We start from the raw sequence: 27,493 nt of genomic DNA, 5'->3' as shown, positions 1-27,493 counted from the left end.
TTTATGATGCCCTTTGACTGGAGTTTTAGTTATCAGTCCTACTCTCTCCTTATTTAACTCAGGCCCAAATGTTTTGTTTTATAATGTTCCTAGGAGGCATCTTGGGATGTTTTACTATGTTAAAGGCTCTAGATAAATAGAATTTGTCATTATGGCAAATGCAGCCAACTGCATTATCGCAGCCAACTTGTGTACATGTGATACCATGCATGCATGTAATAAAGGACACTAATATATTACCTAAGTATAATCAAACTGCTTCACGGATAAGTTAATAGTTTTAAACGTGTAATTGTGTTGACAATTTGAGGCCAGTTTGTACAAAGTCACTTCCCACAAACAGCAAATGAGCTAAAGTGGTCAGTTAATTAGATTAATGCATAGGCCTTGTTCTTTGCCAACAGAAATAACCTGTATATGCATTGCATCTGTTTCAACACAACAAAATGGGTGACAACTATCCATTGTTCATTTTTCAGGTTAATGCCTTGATCAATCAGAATCAACTTGCTTAGTTATAAATGTAAACAAAGCTGTTAGTTAACTGCCAATTGTCATTAGCTGGTACTTTCTCAGTATCATATCTCTATCAATCAGAGTCCACTTGTCAAAAAATCAGCAGTCGCTTTTCAAAAAGTATGAATGCTTTTCCTCCTTAAATTGTTATTCTTGCACATTTCCTGATGAGTGCAAAGCAAAAAACTTCAATAAAATGTGCCTTTACTTTTTGACAACGAGATGATTTAATAATATCGATTGGGGAATAAACATTAGTCAGGATAACAGGTCTTTTTACATCATACTTACACTTATCTAGGCAGGCAGATGTCACTTTGATTTACCACTTTACTGTAAGGATGTCACACTGGACAATACACTACTTCCTCAATGTTCCAAAGTGTGAGAGTTTAAGCACAGGAAATTCTATTTGATTTGTTTGCTAGGTTGATCCATGTGATAAGCAGCAGAAAACAACATTGTGTTGTGCAACTGGCTGTGCCTAGTGCCGAGAGATTTTATTTTTAGATTGGGCGCTTTTGTTCTGATTGTATCCTCAAAGTGGGGGAAAAACTCACTGTTTCCTCGGTCTTTTCAGCTTAAGTTTTACTAGAGATCTGAAGTTTTACATGCCCAAATTTGGGCAAAGGCTGCTTTAAAGGTGACAAATCATGGAGTGTTTCAGCTAGAGAAGTAGAGCAAATAAACCTTTGGTCTAACAGCTGGAAGAGAAGTTGATTGGAAAATGGTCGGGGAAATTATTCATGACAAGTTCACCAAGTTAGTTATGTGCTCCAATCTCTAGGTTAGACTTTTAACTCTGATTCAAAACTGCTACAAACTGACAATGCTTGATGTGATGTGAACATATCTGAGTGTACACAATGACAATATAAGTGCAACAATTATACATTGCCCCTTTCAGGCCATAAGGCATAGGAGAAGTAGGCTATTCAGCCCATTGAGTCTGCTACACTATTCAATGATCTCATAATCCTCAGCGCCACTTTTCTGCCTTTTCCCCAAAACCCTTGATTGTAATACAGTTTAAAAAAACATCTTTCTTAGCCTTGAATATGCCTCATGATCCAGCCTCAATAGCTAACTGTTGCAATGAATTTCAAAGAGTCACAAACTTCTGATAGATGAAATTTCTCCTCTTCTCTGTCTTAAATGAGCATACCCTTATTCTGAGATTATGTCCTCTAGTGTTAGACTCTCTTGCAGCTACCTTGTCAAGTACCCTAAGCCTGTTTCAAACTCATTGTTCTAAATTCCAACAAGTACACGCCCAATCTACTGAACTTTTCTTAAGAACAGTCGTTCCCCATATGTGGTATCAGCCTGGTTAACGTTCTCTGGACTATCTCAACTCTAATTCCCTTAGATAAGGTGCCTAAGTCTGTTCACTTTATTTCATCTGGGGTCTGACTAGTGCTTTGTATGGCTTTACAAAATCTCCTTATTTTTATACTCCATTCCATTTGAAATAAAGCCATTTACATTGATGAGAATTCCAAAAATAGAATCAGAATGTGCTGAGACACTAATTGTTTTCTTTATTTACTCATGGAATGTGGGTTTTGTTGGAAAGGCCAACATTTATTGCTATCCTTTGAGAAGGTAATGGTGAGCTGCTTTCCTGAATTGCTGCAGTCCATTTTGTTTAGGTAGATCCACAATGCCATTGGGGAGTCAACTCCAGGACTTTACCCTTTGACACTGAAGGAACAGCAATATATAGGATGGTATGCAACATGAAGGGGAATGTACAAATGTGGTTTTCCCATGTAACTGCTGTCCTTGGTGAATGTTTGCAATGCATCTTGTTGATAGTGCTGCTACTGAAGGTCAGTGATGGTGGAGGGAGTGGATCTTTGTGGATTTTGTGTCAATCAAACAAGCTGCTTTGAGCTGGATGGTGTCAAGCTTCTTCAGTGTTTTGGGGCCGCACTCATCCAGGCAAATAAGCAGTATTTCATTACATTACTGACTAATGCCTTCTAGATGGTGGATTCAGGAGGTGAGTTACTTGTTGCAGGATATCTAGCCTCTGACCTGCTCTTGTCGTCACTGTATTTATATGGCTAGTCCAGTTGATTTTCTGGTCAATGGTCACCTCAGTGAGGGACTAAGATTGTACGCAGTACTCCAGGAGTAGTTCTGTTAATACATTGTACAGTTGCAATAATACTTCCCTACTTTTATACTCTTTTCCTTTACCAATAAATGCCAAATTTCCATTTGCCTTTCTTATTACCTGCTGTACCTGCATAGTCATTCTCGGCGATTCAGGCATGAGGACATAAATTCTTTGGCAACAAAACATTCTGACATTTCTATACATTTGGATAATATGTTGCCTTTCTATTCCTCGGACCAAAATGGATAAACTCACACTTATCCATAGAGTCATAGCAATGTACAGCATAGAAACAGACCCTTTGGTCCAACTCGTCCATGCCGACCAGATATCCGAACCTAATCTAGTCCCACCTGCCAGCACTTGGCCCATATTCCTCGAAAGGATATACTGGCACTAGAGGGGGTGCAGAGGAAGTTCACTAGGCTGTTTCCAAAGTTGAGAGGGTTGGCTTATGAGGAGAGACTGAGTAGACTGGGATTATATTCATTGGAATTTAGAAGAATGAGAGAGGATCATATAAAATTATGAAGCGAATAGATAAGTTAGAAGTAGAGAGGATGTTTGCATAGGCATAGTTCCACTACTGAAACTAGGACAACAGGACATAGCCTCAAAATTAGGGGGAGCAGATTTAGGACTGAACTGAGAAGAAATTTCTTCACTTAGAGGCTTGTAAATCTATGGAATTCCTTGCCCAGTGAAGTCACTGATGCTTCTTCAGTAAATGTTATTAAAGCTAAGGTAGATTTTTTTTGAACAATAAAGGAATTAAGGGGACAGTGAGAGCACGAATAAGGGGAGTTGAGGCTACGAAAAAATCAGTCATCACCTTATTGAATGGCGGAGCAGGCTTGAAGGGCCAGATGACCTACTCCTGCTCCTAGTCCTTATGTTGTTTATGTTCTTATAAACCCTTCCTATTCGTATACCCATCTAGATGCCTTTTAAATGTTGTAATTAAACCAGTCTCCACCACTTCCTCTGACAGCTCATTCCACAGACGCACCACCCTCTGTGTGAAAAAGTTGCCCCTTAAGTCCTTTTAAATTTTTCCCCTCTCACCCTAAGTCTATGCTCTCTAATTCTGGACTCCTCCACCCCAGGGAAAAGACCTGCCCTTAATGATTTTATAAACCTCCCAGTATCTGATGCTCCAGGGAAAACAGGCCCAGCCTATTCAGCCTCTTCCTATAGCTCAAATCCTCTGACCCTGGCAACATCCTTTTAAATCTTTTCTGAACCTTTTCAAGTTTCACAACATCTTTTTAATAGGAAGGAGACCAGAACTGCACACACTATTCCAAAAGTGGCCTAACCAATGTTGTGTACAGCCACAACATGACCTCAAAGTTAAACTCCATCTGCCAAATTTTGGCCCATTCATCAAATCTATCAATATTCATTTGTAAATTTCTTTGTCATAAAATGAAGTGTATTGAATTTAACTTGCACATACCTTTAGAACCAAAAGAAATTATACAGAAAAATTTGGCTCACAGAATTTTAACTTTCTGATCTCAAACCTTCCAATCAGCATTCAATTGTGTTTTAAGTAACATTGATAACTGCAAAGAAAGTCCTGTGACCAATGTTAACAAACGTTGTCAAAGAGTAGACAAGCATGGTGCCATACCCTCCAGTCTTGACCATACCATCATATGGTTATGCAAGGAAGACATAGTAAATCTGAGGATAAGGGCTCCGGTATGTCTCCCATGCAGTTTCGCTTTAAAAGCTTTCAAGGCAGCAGTAATATATATCCATCTACTGCCAAAATAGGAGACTGATAGGAAAGCATTCTCCATCAAACAAGAGCAAACAATCAATTTTGTAGAGAAACTTAGATAATGGAGAATTGGTGAAGACAGTCAAATTAGTTGTACAGTTTAATGACTATCATGAAACATAATTATCTATTCATATTTAATGTCTGTTCTCACCTTAATAAGTCTGGTGGTACAGCTCGCTCACAATGTCCAAAAGCTTTGACTGTTTCAGTTCGACTGGCTTTCCTGAGAGTAAAAACATTCAAATTATTAGTCAACACCTTAATAATTCTGATTGATCAAATTTGAAGACATGCTCATCAAACCCAAACACATTCCTGCATTTTGAAGCTCTTATTTGAGCAGTTAGACTCAACCAGAAGAGAGTTTTATTTTTATACTTTTAATAAGGAAAATGAGCTGTTGGCTCCATCCACCAGCCTTACGGTAGATCTGGATTCAATCACGTAATAACTAAAGCAGTGGACTGTGATTTAATTATTTGATGCATAGGTTGTAAGACCATAAGAAATAGGTACAAGCCATTCAACTCCTCGGGCTTGCTCCACCATTCAGTAGGATCATGACTAATCTCTGAACTGCCTCCAATGTAATAATTAAAATAAATAATGATTAAACCAAAGGGACCAAAACTGCTCATAGTACACCAGATGTAGTCTCAAAGTTTGAGAGAAGATTTGTAGCTCGGGTGCTCGTTGTTGTGATTCTGTTCGCCGAGCTGGGAATTTGTGTTGTAGACGTTTCGTCCCCTGTCTAGGTGACATCCTCAGTGCTTGGGAGCCTCCTGTGAAGCACTTCTGTGATTTTGCCTCCGGCATTTGTAGTGGTTTGAATCGGAGGAGTAGAAGACAAGCAACATGAATTCGACTGGGACAACACTACTATTATAGGACAAGCCAAACGTGTTGTCCCAGTCGAATTCATGTTGCTTGTCATCTGCTCCTCAGATTCAAACCACTACAAATGCTGGAGGAAAGATCACAGAAGCACTTCACAGGAGGATCCTAAGCACTGAGGATGTCACCTAAACAGGAGACGAAATGTCTGCAACACCAATTCCCAACTCGGCGAACAAAACCATAACAGATGTAGTTTCACCAGCACCTTGTATAATTGTAGTAAGACTTCCCTACTCTTTTCTTTACTCCTTGGATCTCTAACGACTTGGCTTTTGAGCTATTTTTGTGTCCTCTGCAAATTTGGCGACAATATATTCTTCTTCTTCCTCCAAACCATTTCACATATTTTGCCAATAACTGCAATCCCTCATTTTAGAATCATAGAGTGGTTAAAGCACAAGGAGGGTCTTTTACCTTCGTGCTGGCTTTTTCTGATTAACACAACTATTCCCACTACACACCCCTTGATTTCCCTGAGGTCCTGCAAAATTGTTCTGCAGTAGTATTTTTTTCCATTTATTCATGGGAATGGACATCACTGGCTGGGCCAGCATTTATTAATCATCCACTACTACAGATGTACAAGGTGCTGGTGAGACCACATCTGGAGTACTGTGAGCAGTTTGGTCCTCTTATTTAAGGAAAGGTAGTATTCATTGGAAGCAATTCAGAAAAGGTTCACTACATGGATCTTCAGTATGGAGAGTTAGACTTTTGACAAAAGTTAAACAGGTTAGCATTCTACTCATTAGAATTTAGAAAGGTAAGAGGTGACCGCATTAAAATATATATAGGATTCTTAAGAGATTTGACAGGGTAAGTGCTGAAAGGATGATTCCCCTTATGGCAGAGTCTGCAACCAGGCAGCATTATCTCAGAATAAAAGGGTACCAGTTTAAGATTGAGATGAGGAGGATGGCCAACCACGTTTTGGGTCTGGAGTCAATTGTAGGCCAGATCAGGCAAGGACACAATTTCTTTAGTGAGCAAGATGGATTTTGCAATTGACACAGTTGCCATTAGGTTTCAATTCCAATTTTTTATTCAGTTATAATTTCATCATCTGCCATGGAGGAATTTAAATGCCATGACCCAGAATAATACATTATCTGCATTACCAATCCAGGTACATAATTGCAATGCCAGTGCCTCATCTAACTCGATGATTAATTAATGAAACTTTGGAGATAAACTGATCGTTACAATTACAAATTAGTGGTATCATCCAATTTATTTCAATTTTGGTTCTACTTATTTGATACATGGTTTCAATTGTTAGCCTCTGACATGTTCCTTCACATAGATTTGAGCATATATATTCTTAAACAGTAGTATCATCTTTTGAGTCAGCATATAAGACTGAAAAAACTGAAGCACCCAAAATGCTGAAAAGACTAGATTCTGTTCAAGGCACATTTTACTCACATGTACATTTGTCCATATAGGGTTGTAACATCACTCTTTGATCCTGATATTCTTTGTAGCCATTCACTAAACAGTTCTTTAGGCGATGGTCTTCTTGGTACAGTTTAGAAATAAAAATAAATATAAGTTGGTCATGATAGAAAGCCTTCGTTGAAATTTTACTGATTTTGTCTGCAAACATCTAGTCAAACAAAAGTTCCCAAGTGCTGTTTTCTGAGGAAGAGTGTTTGATTACAAACATAAACTCTGTTTCTCTCTCCATAGATGCTGTCAGACCTGCTGAGTTTCTCAAGCATCTTCTGTTTATCGTTCAAATTCCAGAATCTGCAGTATTTTGCTTTTACTTGCATGGTTAGAATAACATCCATATTTTCCCTTCTATTTCTCCAAAATAAAGCATGATGCTTATGTTCTTTTTATATAACTTTGCCAAGTTGTAGTGCAGCCCTTAGTGATTGATGTTTTTGTATAACAAAACCCTTTCATTCCGCTACCCCACCTAGGTTTCCACTCTACACGTCCCACCACAGAGTGCACTATTGAGAAATCCTGCAAATACTTGAGCAACAATGAACTATGGAAACTTCTACTTTCACAGTTAAATTTGCCTTAAACACTTGAAAAGTAGCATTTGTTGAATATAACATACTGCGTTTTTGCCAGGACACTATGTTCATAATTACTATTCACTGACTCCAAAATGCTAAATTTATATTTGTGGAATGTTGTTAATTGCATTAAAAACAACAACGTTTCAAGTTTATCTCTGGCATTTTAACTTCTATCTTAACCTAATTGTAATAATTTAGCTTGCTATCTGAAAAGTTAAACTAGCAATGAAAGATAATCAGTCTTTATCTTCTTAGCTGATTGTGCGAATACTTCAATATTATCAGCTGTTTAACCTACTTCTGACATCACTACTGCTGGATGCCTCAAAATCGTTTCAACTTTCTACCAGATTCAAACTGTTGAGAAACTGAAAATCCACACAGCTTTCTTCAAAGTCGGCAGGGAATGCCATTGCTTCTCTATTAAGTGCAAACCCAGCTTGTTCTCACCTCACATTTTCAGCAACTTCCCACACAAAAAAAAATTCAAAAAGGGAATTGGGAAGGACAAGTTAATTTTCTTGCCACAGAAAATTATGTCACAAAAAATTTGGGTTAGAAATTCTAGAAAACACGTGTAAATCAAAATTATGCAGTAAAATTCACTGCTTGGATGATTCAAAGCTTTCATTCACTGTTCACCACATTAAATCACACTGGACCCAACCACAGAGTGAGTTAGATCTTAACTGTCATTATTATTTGACTTGATATTATATCTTTTCAATCATTTCGAACATTACCTTTTGTGCTCATCCTCAGTCATGTTGCTTAAAAGGAAATCCTTGACTACACATGTGTTGTCTAGCCATTCTATCAAACCAAGTCTTAAGAGAAAAAAAAAACACAATTACAATTTAGGAAATAGCAAACAAAATATATATTGTTTACAATACTTTCTGCTGTATGTCATCAATTATCACATATTAAGGAAAGCATTCACCATCTGTAATGAAATCATAAATGTGGTTTTTATATTGCTATTTATGATTTGCCCATAAACAGCAAATAAAGGAAATCTCTCTCTATAGGAAAATGATTATGCAAGCAGTTGAATACTCAGTTCCCATGCAAAGTGTTGCATGTTTAAGCCCCAGTAATGCAACTGAAATTTGTTGAATGAGTATTTTTACTGCTGTTCTTTGGATCACGAGGTCAAACTGGGGCATGGAAAGGGTGATCTACCTCTCATCCAACATGAACCTCAGTTTATTAAAGAGTGCTACAGTTGCCTTAACTCAGGAGAACTGACGATGGTCGACTTTCGTAAAAAATTTTAAACAAGTAAAATGCCAAACAACTCTTTGAACATTTAGATGCTAAGCTCTCCTACTGAAGTGAAAATGTTATTTAAATGTAAAAATTATTTGAAGATTTTAGTATCTACATAGTATTGAATCTATATAATACTGTGTCTACAATTGAGTCAATATTAAAATGTACATTTCACGCAAGTAGATCAAGGGTGTTTTCTCAAATTAAGTATTTTTATTTGTCTGTTTCTTAAAAAATACAGCTTTTGAAGAGAAGGGAATATTTAAGTAAAAACAAACATCACTTATTACATTCAAGTAAGATTGAAACCACTGCTCTAGAAGAAGGAGTCCAACCTCCCTCATAAAAAGCTGTCTATAAATTTAAGTCAGAGTTGAAAACTGGCTTATCTGAGGTGATTTCAGAGACAGCAGGTACATACAAGTTTCAAGGCTGTACTGCAGGAAAACACCATCTTGACTTATCTGATGTCCCTGTAAATACGTTTGGGGTCAGTTTACTAAATGTTTATTTTCAGTTAATATGTGGTATTGTTAGAACGATTGTCAATTTTTAATAATCTTTTTTTCCATTTAATTGCCATACCTAGATGTCATAGGTATGACTTGATATGTCTTCAACTGCAAGTTTCTTTGATTGCAAGCAGCATCCCGAGAAAGGATAATGTTCATGATGTCAAATAGTTGTTCAATTCGCTGGTCTTGTCGTAAATCTTCACCACCCTTCACAAGGAAAGGATATTCTTTTTCATCATTCCCACGAATTATCAGGCGCTTTGGTTTCCTTATAGAGCACATAACTTTTATCTGTAAAACCATAGTCAGAAATTAAAAATGCATTGTTATCACTGTTGTGAAAATGAACTTGCAAAATAGAATGTGTTAGTGAATCTGGAACACTATCAAACCTACCACTGACACCAAACATTTTACATATTAATTATAACCTCAGAATAATCTTTAATTGTTCATGAAAATTTTAAATGAAATTTTCTCAACAGAGATCATCTCTAAATTGTTGATCCTACTATTGCAATTCTGATAGTAAAGAATTGTGTTTAATGTTTCCAATTAAAAAACAATCCTCAACACTTTTTTTGGCTCAGTACAATTGAAAGACTGTAAACAGGAAGTCACATAAAAAAACTCAGTCATATTAGTTCACTCCTGGGGTATCTCCTGCCACCACAATGGTCTAGGAAATGGGAGAGCTGATGTCACTGATGTGTGTGAACAGGAAGTACTGTAGGTACATTCACACTGCTGCTGACATCATCACTGCATTTGTCGCACCACCGACTGCCCTACTTTGAGCTCACCTTGCAGCCTGTCTCACTACCCTACTGTAGAGCTAGTCTTGCTGCCTTGCTCCAGTACTCACCTCATTGTCTCACTGCCCTGCTCCAGGTTCTTTACTTGGCTCACTACCCCACTCCGGGGTGGCACAGTGGCTCAGTGGTTAGCACTGCTGCCTCACAGCACCAGGGTCCAAGCTTTGATTCTAGCCTTGGGTGACTGCCCTTGTCTGTCTAGGTTTCCTCCACGTGCTCCGGTTTCCACCCACAGTCCAATGATGTGCAGACTAGGTGAATTGGCTATACTAAATTGCCCATTGTGTTCAGGGATGTGTAGGTTCGATGCATAAGTTAGGGGAAAATGTAGAGTAATAGGGTAGGATATGGGTCTGGGTGGGTTACTCTTCAGATGGTCAGTGTGGATTTGTTAGGCGACATGGCCTGTTTCCACACTATAGGAATTCTATGAAATTCTTTTCTATTCCAGTGCTCAGCTCTCTGCCACACTACCCTTCTGTAGTGCTCTGCTCACTTCCCCACTCTAGTGCCGGGCTCACTGCCTTGCTCCAGTGCTCAGCTCACTGCCTCACTGTCCCGCTCCAGTGCGGGGCTCACTGCCCTGCTCCAGTACTCAGCTCACTGCCCAATTCCAGTGGTCAGCATACTGCCTTACTGCCCTGCTTCAGTGCTCAGCTCACTGCCCCACTCTAGTGCCTGAGTCACTGCCTCATCCTCTGATCGTGAGCTTACCTCACCATTACGCTCCAGCACTCAGCTCACAGCCCTCCTGTCTGATACCTGATGAACATCTTATGCTCGAAACGTCAACTCTCCTGTTCCTCAGATGCTGTCTGATCCACTGTGCTTTTCCAGCACCACATATTTTGATTCTGATCTCCAGCAGCTGCAATCCTTACTTTCTCCTGCTATCTGTTCACCCCATTTCATATTCATAGGCTAAATTTAATTTTCACAAAATGTAACTATTCGAGAATTTACCCCTGTTTCAACCTTTACTCTGGATTCTATGAGAATTGTTGTAAGTTGTGAACTTAATGACAGTTAAATATTGAGAGGCCTGGGCCCCACCCAGATACTGTTCTGATTGCTGCCATTCAGTTTGTTTGCAGTGACAGAGCCCTGCACTTTAATTCTGTATGTAAACGCATGCTGCACCACCCAGTGGTGCTTGGCCATAAATGCAGCCTTCACTTATGCACTCAGTTTTAGTCAGAGTCAGGCAGCACAGAAGCAGACCCTTTGGTACAACGCAACTATGTGACCAGACATCCCTACCGGACAGAGTCCCATGTGCCAGCATTTGCCCCATATTCCTCTAAACCCTTCCTATTCATATACCCATCCAGATGCATTTTAAATGTTGTAATTGTACCCGTCTCCACTACTACCGTTGACAGTTCGTCCCATATGCGCATCACTTTCTGTGTGAAAAAGTTGTCCGTTGGGTTCTTTTTAAATCTTTCCCCTCTCACCTTAAACTTATGTCCTCTAGGACTCCCCCACCCTATGAAAAATATCTTGGCTATTCACCCTATCTATGCCCCTTATGATTTTGTAAAAACCTCAATGAGGTCACTCATCAGTCTCCAACACTCCAGGGAAATAAACCTCAGCCTATTCAGCCTCTCGCTATAGCTCAAACCTGCCAGTCCCAGGCAACATCCTTGTAAATCTTTTCTGCAACCCTCTCAAGTTTAATAACATCCTTCCTATAGAAAGGTGACCAGAATTGTATGAAATATTTGAGAACTGGCCTCACCAATGTCCTGTACTGCTGCAACATGACAACCTAACTCTTATAGTAATAAGTGAGGTCTGTAGATGCTGGAGATCAGAGCTGAAAATGTGTTGCTGGTTAAAGCACAGCAGGTTAGGCAGCATCCAAGGAACAGGAAATTTGACGCTTCGGGCCAGAGCCCTTCATCAGGAAGGGCTCTGGCCCGAAACGTCGAATTTCCTGTTCCTTGGATGCTGCCTAACCTGCTGTGCTTTAACCAGCAACACATTTTCAACCTAACTCTTATACTCAATGTTTTGACCAATGAATACAAGCATGTCTTCTTCACCACCGTGTCTCCCTGTGATTCCACTTTCAAGAAACTATACACTTGCAACCCTTTGTTCAGCAACACTCCCCAGGGCCTTAACATTAACTGGATAAGTCCTTCCCTGATTTGCCTTACCAAAATGCAACACCTCACATTTATCTAAATTAAATTTCATCTGCCATTCCTTAGTCCATTGGCTCATCTGATCAAGGTCCCGTTGTACTCTGAGATAATCTTATTCACTGTAATTTTGGTGGCACCTATTTTGCTGTCACTTGCAAACTTACCAACCATACCTCCTACATTCACATCCAAATCATTTACATAAATTACACAAAGCAGTGGACCCAGCACTGATCATTGGGGCACACCACTTGTCACAGGCCTTCAGGCCAAAAAACAACCCTCCAACACATTTAACAAATTTCCTACTGTTATAACCCTTTTTTTTCATACAGATGTCTGAGATTTCCTTACACATTTGCTCCACAATTTCCCCACTGACTATTGGGAGGCCTATAACACAATCCTGATATGATGATCATCCTCTTATTTTTAAGTCACCCTATAACTTGACTGGACAGGAATATCCTCCGTAGGTACAGCCATAATCTTTTCCATAATCACCTCTCAACTCCACCGGGATGGAATCCATCTCTCTTATACAAGTAATTTCTAACGGTGAAGAGATCCCACTGGTCCAAAAACATGAATCCTCGCACACTGCACCAGCTCCTCAATCAAACATTCATCTGCTCTATACTCCTATTCCTACTTTCACTAGCACATTGTTGAGGAAATAGTCCCTTATTACTAACCTCGACGACCTACTTTTTAACCCCCTGCCTTTTTCCTTTATTCTCTCTGCAGAACCTCAACCCTTTCTTTACCTATGTCATTAGTACCAAAATACACAACAATCTTATATTTCTTTTATACAAGGCACACATTTACATAAAACAGTCAGATAAAATAACAATACTGAAAGGTAGATTGTACTTCATGACACAGTATGCAGCTATGTACAAAGCAAGGTACGGCTTCCTTTCAGGACTGTGGTGATATTTCTATATGTAAAAAAAAAAGCAACTTTTCAGAAAATGTTATGAACAAGCAAGGAGATGAATGAATCTTTTTCACAAGTCATAAAATAACACATTGAAATGAGAAAGCAGATTTTGCATTGCCAAAGTATTGATTTGCACTTGCCTTCTCTTTATTGGGCCTGGTTAATGAAGCTGTTAGCCATTTTAACAAAAACTACTCTCCATTTAAACTAATAATTCAGAAGGGCTGTCTCTGTAAATGCTGCCTGACTATTCAATATTTCCAGATATTTTAGTTTGAGTTCTAGCTGCAACAGTTTACTGCTTGTAACAGTTTCTACTATTTTAATATACATCACAACAGTAGTATCACGTTTTTTGCAAATTCCTCACCAAAGAAATAACTAATTTGATCAAAATTTGCATGCAGTTAATTAAAAAGTTAAAAGAATTCATACCCTTTCATCAAATCCTGTGATTTGTGCATGGTATTCTGGCATTGGCTTGGATTTACCATCATATTGTCCTAGACAGAAAAGAAAATTGTTATAGATGGCTAAGTGACTTTCGTGTTTTAAATAAAGTGGGTATTTAAGCTATAACTTATTTTTCCCAATTTCATTTCCTTCTTTTTATGCCTTCCACTCTAGCATCAAAGCTGACACGACTGGCAGGTATTCATCCACTGCAAGACCTTACCAATGTCACTCTTCAGCCATGATATAAAGAAAGCAGCTTACAAGCAAAAGCTACTTGAAAATGTTTCTTAACCATACCCAATCCAACCCAGTACCCCTGCACCAATCCCCTGCAAGTTGTGAAAATTGTCCTAAGAGATTACACTGAGTGTGCAGCAATGGGTCCCTGAGATGGTGACATTAGCAAAAACAGTTCAAGGTCAGTGAACTACCTTTTTAAATTTTACTTCCATTACTTAATTTCTATGTTTCCATTTCCCTTTCAAAAAGCATGGCATTTCTAATACAAATAATAGAGTATGATGACAATTACATGAAATAGGATTTTCAAAAAACAAGTCTTCAATACAAGAGGCCGAATAGAGAAGGCAGATGAATTCAGGGCATGGTTAGGAACATGAAACTGGGATATCAAAACAATTGAGTAAAAAGTGGGGTCTGCAAATGCTGGAGATCAGAGCTGAAAATGTATTGCTGGTTAAAGCGCAGCAGGTCAGGCAGCATCCAAGGAGCAGGAAATTCGACGTTTCGGGCATAAGCCCTTCATCAGCAATGAGGAAAGTGTGTCCAGCAGGCTAAGATAAAAGGTAGGGAGGAGGGACTTGGGGGAGGGGCGATGGAGATGTGATAGGTGGAAGGAGGTCAAGGTGAGGGTGATAGGCTGGAGTGGGGTGGGGGGCAGAGAGGTCAGGAAGAAGATTGCAGTTTAGGAGGGCGGTGCTGTGTTCGAGGGAATCGACTGAGACAAGGTGGGGGGAGGGGAAATGAGGAAACTGGAGAAATCTGAGTTCATCCCTTGTGGTTGGAGGGTTCCCAGGCGGTAGATGAGGCGCTCTTCCTCCAACCGTCGTGTTGTTATGTTCTGGCGATGGAGGAGTCCAAGGACCTGCATGTCCTAGGTGGAGTGGGAGGGGGAGTTAAAGTGTTGAGCCACGGGGTGGTTGGGTTGGTTGGTCCGGGCGTCCCAGAGGTGTTCCCTGAAGTGTTCCGCAAGTAGGCGGCCCGTCTCCCCAATATAGAGGAGGCCACATCGGGTGCAGCGGATGCAATAGATGATGTGTGTGGAAGTGCAGGTGAATTTGTGGCAGATATGGAAGGAACCCTTGAGGCCTTGGAGAGAGGTAAGGGAGGAGGTGTGGGCGCAAATTTTGCATTTCCTGCGGTTGCAGGGGAAGGTGCCGGGAGTGGAGGTTGGGTTGGTGGGGGGTGTGGACCTGACGAGGGAGTCATGAAGGGAGTGGTCTTTGCGGAACGCTGATAGGGGAGGGGAGGGAAATATATCCCTGGTGGTGGGGTCCGTTTGGAGGTGGCGGAAATGACGGCGGATGATACGCTGTATACGGAAGTTGGTGGGGTGGTAGGTGAGAACCAGTGGGGTTCTGTCCTGGTGGCGGTTGGAGGGGCGGGGCTCAAGGGCGGAGGAGCGGGAAGTGGAGGAGATGCGGTGGAGGGCATCGTCGATCACGTCTGGGGGGAATCTGCGGGTCTTTGAAGAAGACAATTACAAAACAATTATCAAAACAATTAGAGAAACATACCTCAGGGATGGACAAGACTGGCAGATTAATGTTCTAGGATACAAATGGTATAGGAAGGACAGAAAGCGGGAGGAGGGGGGAGCAAGAGAGGAGGGTGAGTAGCTTTTTTGATAAGGGACAGCATTACTGCTGTACTTGGGCAGGATATTCCTGGGTATACATCCAGGGATGTTATTTGGGCAGAACTGAGAAATAAAAAAGGGACGATCACCTTATTGGGATTGTATTATAGACTCCCTAATAGCGGGAAATTGAGAAACACATTTGTTTGGAGATTTTAGTTATCTGTAGGAATAATACTGTGATTATGGTAGGGGGTTTGAACTTTCCAACCATAGCCTGGGACTGTCATAGTGTTAAGGGTTTAGACAGAGAGGAATTTGTTAAGTGTGTACAAGAGGGGACCCAAGATGGCAGCGATCCAGCAAGTCTGAATCTATAGTGTTCCTCCCAAGACTTGGGCAAAGTGGGCCTCCACCACACTCACCAAATCATTTAAAATAGTTTTTATTTAATGTAGTTAGTTGCTCAGTACTTAATTAAAACAATCTAATCTCCTGTAAAAATGACTAAAGGGAAGGGAGCCCGCAGTTCTCAGCAGGCAGGAACCCCTCCCGCATCCTCTCCAGCTGCAGCTGAGGTGTCTGCAGCCGCCCCGGGGGACTTACCTAAGGTGGCGAGCCTCACGGAAATAATCTTTAAATGCGATGCGAAGATCGACGCTTTCATCGAAGAGTCCCGGAGCCAATGGGATTCACTCTCGGCTGTGCTACAAGAGCACGACCGAGACATCAAGGAAATCGAGTGCCGAGTCGGAGGTGCGGAACTAAAGGCCGCGACCTCCGAGACTAAAGCAGAATTGAGGTTGTCGACAAAATATTCGTTTGCCGGGCCTTCCCGAACAAGAAGAGGAAGGCCAGCTTACAGCGTTTCTCGAATAGTGGCTTCCACAGCTTTTTAAATCTGGAGGCTGGATCAGGCCGGGTAAGGGTAGAACGCCAGGTAAGGGTGGAACGGGCCTACCGGGTTGCAATACGCGGGCCCGGCTCGAACCGGCACCCCCGCCCTGTCCTGTTCCGGCTGTAGAGCTATAAGGAGAGGCAGATGCTCTTAGAACCTTCCAGAAATCTTGGAAAGATCCCCAAGCCATGATTTATAAAGGATCCAAGATTATGTTATTCCAGGACTTTTCCCCAGCTCTGGTCTGAAAGAGGAAGGCGTTTGACGAAGCGAAAAAGTGTTTAAGGGACATAAATATTCAGTACTCTTTGCGCTACCCAGCAACACTATGCTTTAACCATGAAGGGTTTGGGTATAATTTCGGATCACCGGAAAAGGCCAAGGAATGTTTGGACCCCCTTAGATAAATTGTAAGTGTTAATTGATGTTGTTTTGGTCTCCCCCCACTGCGGTTTACACCCCCCTTTTTTATATTAATCCATTTCTTTACCTTGCTGTTTAATATTATCTTGGGGGGGGGGGTGGAGAGAGGGGTTTATTTATTTGTTCTCTATTTAGCGATTTTCTCCCTCCCCTTTTTTAAATATATACAGGTCAGGGGGTCTAGTTAATGTAGGTGGGGGGAGGTGGTTACCTTATCCTATTTTATTTCTGTCTTTAGGAGTGGGATTGATTTCCCGTTATTTTGTATTATTATATTTAATTATTACTTGTTGAGGCTGTAATTTTATAGGTATATATATTTATACATGGTATTAACATTACCAAATATATACAGGTGTTGGTGTGGGTGGGTGGGGGGTAGGGTGCTCACTGTTAACTCTAGCTCTGTAGTATATTTGAAATTTCTTCATCCTATCGTGGGGCGCCTGGATCAAGGGTAGGGCACTGGTTGGGAGAGGATATGATGGACATTTGGAAAGGAAGTGATGCCCCCTGGGAACAAGGGGGAAAATCTCCATTTAAATACTTTTTTTTATTTAGAAAGTTTCTTATTATATTGATGTGGGTGTACTAAAGAGCCTTTATTTTTGTGAATTTTATATACTCTATGCTCGGGATGTTCTGGATAGGGTTTCCCCTCCCGAGGGGTCTCGGACTTGTCCGGACGATTACGGTTAATCAGTTGATTAAATGGTGCACCTGGAATGTCAAGGGGAGTAATTCACCAGTCAAAAGGAAAAAAATATTATCAAACCTCAAGAAAGAAAGGGTTGATATAGCTCTCCTACAGGAGATACACTTATCAGATAAAGAACACTTGAAATTACAACAGGGTGAATTTGATCAGGCCTTCTTTTCTTCCTTCAGCTCAAAAAGTAGGGCCGTTGTTATTCTTATTCGGAAGAATTTCCCTTTCAAAATCCTAAATCAGATAAATGACGAATCTGGATGATATATTCTGATTAAAGCCCTTATAAATGGAGAGGAATATGGGATCTTAAATTTGTATTGCACACCGGCACATGCTTTTACATTTATAATGGAAGCCTTCTCAAAATTGATGGTTCTCGGTGCTTGTCATACAATTATAGGGGGAGATTTCAATTGTTTTATGGATCCGGAAATAGATAGGATTCCCAAGAGTACTGCAGGAGTATCTCCCAGATCTAGACAATTGGTGGATTTGAACAAAGAATTAGGAGTAGAAGATGAATGGAGATGCCTCCACCCACAGGGCAGAGATTTTTCTTTTTACTCCAATCCACATAAATGTCATACCAGAATTGATATGTTTTTTGCCCCCTCGATTTTTTAAAAATTCCATATCATCCTGTAAAATAGGCAGTATAGCAATTTCTGATCATGCTGCTGTATATATGGAAATCAAGGCGAGGAACAATGAAGACATCCCCCTGGCATTGGCGTATGGACCCCTTCCTGATGAAAGATAGTAAATTTGTAAAGTACTTCTCTCAAGAATTAAAAAAAACTTCTTTAGAAATTAATTCAGATATGGCTAGCAACCCATCAATGATGTGGGAGACCATCAAAGCTTATGCGCGAGGTTTGATCATTTCATACTCAGCAACCCAGAAAAAATACAAGGGAGAACAACAGCGTCTGCTCGAAGCTCGCATAAATGTGGCTGAAACAGCATATGCTGACAGACCTTCTATTATCAAATTACAAAGGATTACGGCCCTTAGGGCAGCTCTAAACTCAACGCTTACCCAAATGGATAAGGGGGAAATATAATTTGCAAACAACGGCTATATAAATTTGGCGATAAACCTGGTAGATACTTAGCATTTCCCGCAAAGGAAAAAAAGGCCCCTTAAACTATCACGTCTATCAAGGAAAGTACGGGTATTCTGACTCATGATCATAAAAGGATTAATGCAATTTTATTCTGATTTATATAAATCGCAGGATTGCAAGGACAGAACTAGGAGGATGTGGTCATTTTTTAAAAACCTGACCTAACTCCGGAACAGGTATCGGTCTTGACTGTTCCCCTAACAATCCAAGAAATACTTGACGCAATCAGGCAACTTCAGAGCGGTAAGGCACCTGAACCAGATGGCTTTCAAGCTGAATTCTATAAAGAATATACAGGAATGTTGGCTGGTCCACTTATGGACATTATATAACTACTCATACAGTCAGGGCTGTCTCCCGCCTTCGCTGAAAGAGGCGAATATCTCTCTTATCCTCAAAAAAGGAAAGGACCCAGAAGATTACGCGTCATACCGACCAATATCCTTGCTAAATGTAGATTTTAAAATCCTCTCTAAAACGTAAGCATTGAGGCTAGAAAGGGTATTGCCACACATATTTTGGGGAACTGGGTGGCTGAGGGCCCCCCCCTAGACTTTCGAATTGGCACAGATTAATTATGGAATGTATTCCCCTTGACTTCCTTACAAATAAAGGAGGACCAGAGGGGGTTTATTAAGGGCTGTAGATCATCCAATAATGTTAGAAGGGTTTTGAATGTGACTCAAGCCTACCATCAGGGAAAGATACCAGGAGTAGTCATCTCATTAGACGCAGAAAAGGCATTCGACAGGGTTGAATGGTCATATTTGTTTCACACATTGGAAAGGTGTTTACCAAATGGGTCTCAACACCGTATAGTGATCCCAAAGCAGTTGTGGTTACCAATGAATTAGGCTCGGTTTGCTTCAGTGTGGATAGGGAATGTCATCAGGGATGTCCTCTTTTGCCATTGCTATTTACGCTAATAATTTGAGCCACTAGCAGAAACTGTATTAGGGCTGATCCTAATATAACGGCCCCGAGGATTGGTACAGGTAAACATAAAATTACCCTTTGTGTAGATGATATTCTTCTATTTCTCAGTAATCCTTTGATATCTGTACTTCGCTTAATCCAAGTTATTAATACATTTAGTGTATTTTCAGGCTATAAAATTAATTTCTCAAAATTGGAGGCTATGCCAATGGGTGGCCTTGCTAGTATATCCCACTTATTGGACGGATCCCACTTTCCCTTTCGGTGGTCCCTGGAGGGTTTCTTATATTTAAGTATTTTTATTACCCCAGTATGTGGTCAGTTATACAAGGCTAACTTTGTGCATTTACTGGAAAGGATAAGGCAGGACTTCCAGCGATGGGAAGACCTTCCAATTTCCTGGTTTAGCAGAATAGCACTAATTAAAATGAATGTCCTGCCTCGTCTCCTATACCCTATGAGAATGCTTCTGGTGATGCTGCCGAGGCTGGCACTACGTAAATTATATGGCTGGTAGGGTTCCTTTATCTGGAATCATAGACGGCCCCTCATTAAGCTACAGCTTCCACAGGCAAGGGGAGAATTGGATTTCCCAGATTTTAGGAAATATCAGTTAAGTTCCCTAGTAAGCTATATAGCCGATTGGGTCTTGTCTGACCCACAATCAATCTGGCTGGACATCGAGGCTTCTCAAGTAAAATGCCCACTTATTAACCCCTTGTTTTCAGACAAGAGGAAAATCATCACGGATCAATGTAAAAACGCTATAATACTAAACACAATTAAAGCTTGGAATATAATGCAGCAAAATGAGGGCAACTCACATAAAACATCCCCCTATGCTCCGATAGTGGGAGCATGGGGATTTCAACTGTGGCTTACAGATGCCACTTTCAAACTCTGGAGATCCAGGGGTATCTCCTATTTAGGGGATCTGTTTAAAGAAGGGGTCCTGATGTCTTTTGAACAGCTGCATCAGAAATTTGGATTACCTAATGGAGACCTCTTTCAATACTACCAAATTCGAGGTTACATACAGAAGAAGTTATTAGATAGAGAACGTAGAGTGTTATGGCCAATGGGGGATTTCTTCTGTCAGCACTATTTATCATTTATTACATCATGATGTACCAGGAGATATGGACAATCTGCTTAAAACATGGGATCAGGATTTGGGACTGGAAATCTCTATAGAAATGTGGAATGACATTTGGGAAAATGCCAGAAGAATCTCCATCTGCAACAGAACTCAGGCCATTCAGTTGAAGATACTTCATAGGGCCCATATAGCACCGGACCGATTGGCAAAATTTAAGGCAGAAGCATCTTCAATGTGTCCCAAATGTAAAGTAGAGGTGGGCATTCTTGTACATTGCTTATGGACCTGTCATAAGATCCGTAGATATTGGACTAAATAGCAAGTGCTCTGACAGAAATCTTAGGAATGGAAATTAGAATGGATCCTGTATCTCTCCTTTTGGGCTTTTCGAACTTACCCTCCCTGGGTATGCACGGGAAGAGATTATTTTCTATTCTCTCTTTCTGTGCAAGGAAAAATATTTTGGGGAACTGGGTGGCTGAGGGCCCCCCTAGACTTTCGAATTGGCACAGATTAATTATGGAATGTATTCCCCTTGACTTCCTTACAAATATGGTGCACCGAAAGACCTCATTATTCCATAAAATATGGCAGCCCTTCTTAAATTACATAAATACAGATATTTTGGCCATCCTAACAAGGGCTTTTATTTGATTGAGATGGCGAACCTGTCTGGTCTGGGGCCCCTTGGGAGAGGAATCCCGCATGAATACAAGTTTTGTTATGATCTCATGTTAACACATTCCGAGCATGTATCTCACTACATTTCTGCATTATCCGTCGTTTTTTTTTCTTCTCTGAATAACGTAAGAGACTTAATTATACACTCTGGTTAATTGTAGCTTAGATTAGTAGTTAGTTTAGTTTTGATTTTTTTTTCTCGGTATCTCTTTTTTTTCTGTTTGATAAATTTTGGTTATTATTTATTTAAGATTTATTTAAGGTTTTTTTTATTTGTAAACTTGTAAAAATATGTTAAATTTTCAATAAAATATTTATTAAGAAAAAGTGTACACAAGAAAATTTTCAGATTCAGTATGTGGATGCACCGACAAGAGAAGGTGCAAAACTTGACCTACTCTTGGGAAATAAGGCAGGGCAGGTGACTGAGGTGTCAGTGGGAGAGCATAAAGCATTGAACAATACAGCGCAGAACAGGCCCTTCGGCCCTCATTATTGCACTGACCTGTGAACTAATCTAAGCCCATTCCCCTACACTATCCCATCATCATCCATGTGCTTATCCAAGGATTGTTTAAATCTCCCTAATGTGGCTGAGTTAACTACATTGGCAGGAAGGGCATTCCACACCCTTACCACTCTCTGAGCAAAGAACCTGCCTCTGACATCTATCTTAAATCTATCACCCCTCAATTTGTAGTTATGCCCCCTTGTACAAGCTGATGTCATCATCCTAGGAAAAAGACTTTCACTGTCTACCCTGTCTAATCCTCTGATCATCTTGTATGTTTCCATCAAATCCCCTCTTGGCTGCCTTCTTTCCAATGATTACAGACCCAAGTCTCTCAGCCTCTTCCCTCCCGACCAGGCAACATCCTGGTAAATCTCCTCTGCACCTTTTCCGATGCTTCCAAATCCTTCCTGTAATGGGTCATTTTGGGGCCAGTGACCATAATTCTATTAGTTTTAAAATAGTGATGGAAAAGGATAGACCAGATCTAACAGTTGAAGGTCTAAATTAGAGGAAGGCTAATTTTGACAGCATTAAGCAAGAACTTGCAAAAGCTGACTGGGGGCAGATGTTTGCAGGTAAAGGGACAGCTGGAAAATAGGAAGCCTCGAGAAATGAGATAATGAGACAGTATATTGCTGTTAGTGTGAAAGGAAAGGCTGGTAGGTGTAGGGAATGCTAGATGACTAAAGAAATTGAGGGTTTGGTTCAGAGAAAGAAGGAAGCATATGTCAGGTATAGAGACTGAGTGAATCCTTAGAAGAGCACAAAGGCAACAGAAGTATACTTAACAGGGAAATCAGGAGGGCAAAAAGGGAACGTGACATAGCTTTGGTAAACAGGGCTAAGGAGAATCCAAAGGGATTTTATGGATACATTAACGATAAAAGATTAACTAGGGAGAGAATAGGGCCCCTCAAAGATCAGCATGGCAGCCTATGTGTGGAGCTGAAGGAGATGGGGGAGATATTAAATGAGTATTTTATATTAGTGTTTACTGTGGAGACGGACATGCAAGATACAGAATGTGGGAAAATAAATGGTGACATCTTGAAAAATGTCCATATTACAGAGGAGGAAGTGCTGGATGTCTTGAAACACATAAAAGTTGATAAATCCCCAGGACCTGATCAGGTGTACCTTAGAACTCTGTGGGAAGCTCGGGAAGTGATTGTTGGACCCCTTGCTGAGATGTTTGTATCACTGATAATCACAGGTGAATTGCTGGAAGACTGGAGTTTGGCCAACGTGGTACCACTATTTAAGAAAGATGGTCAGGTCAAGCCTGGGAACTACCGATTGGTGATCCTGACATTGGTGGTGGACAAATTGTTGAAGTAAATCCTGTCTCTCAGGATTCCAAAGTATTTGGAAAGGCAAGGACTCATTAAGGATAGTCAGCATGGCTTTGTGTGTGAGAAATCATGTCTCACAAACTTGACTGAGTTCTATGAAGAAGATGAGGACAGAGCGGTCGACGTGATCTTTGTGGACTTCAGTAAGACATTCGACGAGGTTCCTCATGGGAGACTGGTTTGCAAAATTAGATCTCATTGAATACAGGGAGAACTAGCCATTTGGATACAGAACTGGCTCAAAGATAGATGACAGAGGGTGGTGGTGGAGGGTTGTTTTTCAGACTGGAGGCCTGTGACCAGTGGTGTGCCACAGGGATCAGTGCTGGGACCACTGCTTTTCATCATTTATATAAATGATTCGGATGTGAACATAGGAGGTATAGTTATTAAGTTTACAAATGACCCCAAAATTAGAGTTGTAGTGGACAGCGAAGAAGGTTACCTCAGATCATAATGGGATCTTGATCAGATGGGCCAATGGGCTAAGGAGCAGCAGATGGATATTAATTTAGATAAATGAGAGGTGTGGCATTTTGGAAAAACAAATCAGACCAGGACTTATTTGTAAGGTCCTCAGGAGTATTGCTAAACAAAGAGACCTTGGAGCGCATGTTCATAGTTCCTTGAAAGTGGAATCACATGTAATAAGATAGTGAAGGCGGCTTATGGTATGCTTTCCTTTACTGGTCAGCGGATAGAAGTTGGGAGGTCATGTTGCACTGTATAGGACATTGCTTAGGCCACTTTGGAATATTGCATGAAATTCTAGTCTTCTTCCTATCGGAAGAATGTTGTGAGACTTGAAAGGGATCAGAAAAGATGTACAAGGATTATTGCCATGGTTGGAGGATTTAAGCTATAAGCAGAGGCTGAACAGGGTGGGGCTGTTCTCCTTGGAGCATTGGCGGCTGAGAGGTTTATAAAATCATGAGGGGAATGGTTAGGGTAGATTGACAAGGTCTTTTACCTGGGGTGTAGGAATCTAGAACTAGAGGGGGTAGGCTTAGGGTGAGACGGGAAAGATGTAAAAGGAACCTAAGGGGCAACCTTTTCACAGAGGATGGTGTGTGTATGAAATGAGCTGCCAGTGGAGGCTGGTACAATTACAGCATTTAAAAGGCATCTGGATGGGTATATGAATAGGAAAGATTGAGAGGGATATGGGCCAAGTGGGACTAGATTAGGTTAGGATATCTGGTCAGCACGGACGAGTTGGACTGAAGGGTCTGTTTCCGTGCTGTACATCTCAGTAATTCTATTTAAAATAATGTGATATTTAAAGGAATGTTAAAGAGAACTATAATTAATTACGTTTAAAAATCATAAACTTATCACGCTCAGTATTCAACAAGTATGTGACAGGAAGTGTAGTTTTGACATTGTGTAGTCAGTTTTTACAATAGCGTTTTGAGTAAAGTTATAAATAATTAAAACACAGAGCATCATATTAAGAGGATGTAACTTGCCAGGGATTTCTAAATCATTCCTGAGGTACTCGGGTTTGAATTCACTCATCCACGGTGAGTACTCTTTCAAGTTCCCAGGTGGCGCCTGCTGTTTCTTGCATACTGTTTCCAGGATTTTCTTTGTTGCTTCATCAAACATTTTTATGTTCATGTCCAGTAGTTTTGAACCTTCTTTTCCATAATATTGATCAAAAGCTTTTTTAAACACCTGAAATTGTAAAAGCATGATTACAGTAAGATTTAGTGCACACTGTTATGAAACTGATAACTGGAATACATTCTACTTGGATAGGCCATTAAGATAAATACAACAGAAACAACAATCCTACAAATAACTTTCAATCTGAAATTAATTATTGCCTCCTTTCAAAAATGTAAACAAATTTTTTAATCCACATCTACTTCAAATTCAGTCATGCAAATCAGAAAGGTACAAGGTTTAATCTCCTATCTGCATTGAATGAGCTAAGGATGCTACAGTAGGTCTGATCTCTTCCGGGACTGGGATAGGAAAGAAACAAGATTTTATCAAAGCATACAGTCATAGAGATGTACAGCATGTAAACAGACCCTTCGGTCCAACCCGTCCATGCCGACCAGAAATCCCAACCCAACCTAGTCCCACCTGCCAGCACCCGGCCCATATCCCTCCAAACCCTTCCTGTTCAAAACCCATCCTTTTAAATGTTGCAATCGCACCAGCCTCCAACACTTGCTAATAATGTCTAATAAACATGTCCACACTGGATGTAAATAGGACTGGAGTCAGCTGTAATGTGCACTTAGATGACACTCAGTCTAGGCTCACCCCACTGGATGCTTAGTGCCAATAACCAAAGCGAGAAGGACTTAATATGTTTAGATGAGATGTGGTGCTGAGTGCCAATTGACAGAGCAATGAGTGAGAGAAATAAATTATATAACAAATACCAGAAAGAAAAAAAACTGTTGAAGTGTTAACAAGCTATACAATTCATGACAATCTAAGCAAAGGAAGTTAGTAATGCCATAGATCTGATTGGAAATTTCTAAATGTGAACCTTGCTGGATACAATGTAATCACTCAGTATTTTCAACATTAACTACATCAACCCATATTAGATTTTTATTTGTATTTTTAATTTTTATTTGTAACACCATTAGCTGGATGGATGGAGCAAGGACCCAGTCAGTAGCCTCATATACAGAATCACACAAGTAGGAGGTCATTGTGTCTATACTGGTTCTTCAAATGAACATTATCCCTTACTGCCAAATTCTTGCTTTTTCCTATACCCTTGCACATTATTACTCTCCAATTAATAATATCTGGAAGCATCAGATGTATTTATTGACAATGAATTCTTAATATTGTTTCAGCAGGTGAGCACTAGATCTGGTAGCAACCATTGATCAATGACTCAAAACAAAAAATAAATATTTTGAAAGCTTTCTGAATTCTAAACATAGTCTCTTCACACTCAAGTGTGATAAAGAAATATTTAAAATATAAAAATAAATATAAGCACGAGTCAGTCTAAGAATTCTATTCTTAAATATCAGTACATCTTATAAGGAATTACAAAGAATTTTATAAAATGTTAAAGAAAGCAAAATGAATTTGACCACAGGAACAAATGCTTAAATTTACCTTGACTAATTTAGATCACATTGATTTATGGAGTCTGATTCTCACTCAAAGTCGAATACTCTTTTATTACTGTTAGAAGTAATAATATTTGAACTGATTTGAAAGCATCTATCAAAGGCCACAGCTTTTTGTGCACTCAGATGTCATCTCAGACATGAAAGATTAGCTTCCAACATGGATCTAGTGGACACAAAATTAACTGATGAACTTTCACCAACCTGAACGTATCTTGTTCTGAATGCTCCAATGCCAGGAAATTGTAAAGATGCTAGATTTGAGTACATTTCATCATACATGTTTTTCAAAAGTTTTTTATCTTTCACTTTCTTCTCCAGTTCAGTCTTGAAATCATTAGTCCAGTCCTGTTGAAAGAATAAAAATATTGCTTTGTTGTTCATTTGTATAGTGTGAATGACAGAAATGTCTGAATTCTGAATATTACCTTAAAGAGCAAGTCTGGATTACTGAACTGTTCTAAGGAATGAATAAAACTTTCAACAACACCCCCTTTATCCAGTTTGGTTTTTAACCTGAAAAGAAAAATATTGTGTTTATTGATAGTACAGGCCAGATTCTAAACATCAACATAAAGCAGATTTAATGACAATCTCATTCATATCAACGAATATTAAACAAAGATAATGGTTAAAATTTGGATCAGTGACAGAGTGAAGAACATGGACAGTAGGAAAGGAGGGTGCATACAGGAAAAAGTCAACGAGAAACAAAGGCAACAGGATTTTTGAGATGGCAAGAAAGCACAGTTTGGTGTTGGATCTGAAGTGGTGGTGTTAATAAATATAAATGCTTAAAATATTCAGCATGGCTGGTAGCATTTGTAGACTAGGAAACAATATAATGCTTATACAAGGCAACCTCGATTATCCGAACGACGTGGGTGGGGAGTATTTTGTTCAGATAATCGAATATTTGGATAATTGAATGTTCGGATAACACAGTTTATTCAAACATCGGGACCTTGAGATCTTGTTTGGATATTCCAAAATTCTGATAGCCGAGCTTGTTCTCTAGTCGTGATCTTCCCTCAGAAAGGAGACAAGTTAAAAACGCAATAGTTTTTATGTAGGTGAAAAAAACAAAACCAAAAGGTCTGTGACAGATAGTGGCATTCAAAGTTATGAGCAGTTTGTTGGAGCAAGTTGACAAAACTGTTCCCTTTGACAAGTTAGGTCAGTTATTCAAGGTCATAGTTTTAGATAACTGTCAAAAAACTTGAGGAGAGGTGCAGAAAAGTTATTTCACTCACAGTTGTCAAGATTTGGAAAGCACCACATGAAAGGGTA

The 27,493-nt window shown here is 40.0% G+C and overlaps 1 protein-coding gene across 1 annotated transcript in view; it reads right to left on the bottom strand.

Moving 5' to 3' along the window:
• prkdc (protein kinase, DNA-activated, catalytic subunit) overlaps nucleotides 1-27,493 on the bottom strand; it is a 238,657-nt gene that overhangs the window by 16,483 nt on the left and 194,681 nt on the right. Inside the window, exons 75-82 of the mRNA XM_060824031.1 lie at nucleotides 26,632-26,719; nucleotides 26,408-26,551; nucleotides 24,560-24,767; nucleotides 13,509-13,576; nucleotides 9,227-9,447; nucleotides 8,110-8,193; nucleotides 6,756-6,848; nucleotides 4,585-4,656 (exon numbers count right to left, since the gene is read on the bottom strand). Coding sequence (XP_060680014.1) covers nucleotides 4,585-4,656; nucleotides 6,756-6,848; nucleotides 8,110-8,193; nucleotides 9,227-9,447; nucleotides 13,509-13,576; nucleotides 24,560-24,767; nucleotides 26,408-26,551; nucleotides 26,632-26,719 — 978 coding nt within the window. The remainder of the gene's footprint in view (nucleotides 1-4,584; nucleotides 4,657-6,755; nucleotides 6,849-8,109; nucleotides 8,194-9,226; nucleotides 9,448-13,508; nucleotides 13,577-24,559; nucleotides 24,768-26,407; nucleotides 26,552-26,631; nucleotides 26,720-27,493) is intronic.

Source organism: Hemiscyllium ocellatum, chromosome 4 (assembly GCF_020745735.1).
Source record: "Hemiscyllium ocellatum isolate sHemOce1 chromosome 4, sHemOce1.pat.X.cur, whole genome shotgun sequence".
NCBI lineage: Eukaryota > Metazoa > Chordata > Chondrichthyes > Orectolobiformes > Hemiscylliidae > Hemiscyllium > Hemiscyllium ocellatum.
Note: the sequence above shows the minus strand (reverse complement) of the source record. Positions and strands in the feature narration are given on the sequence as shown.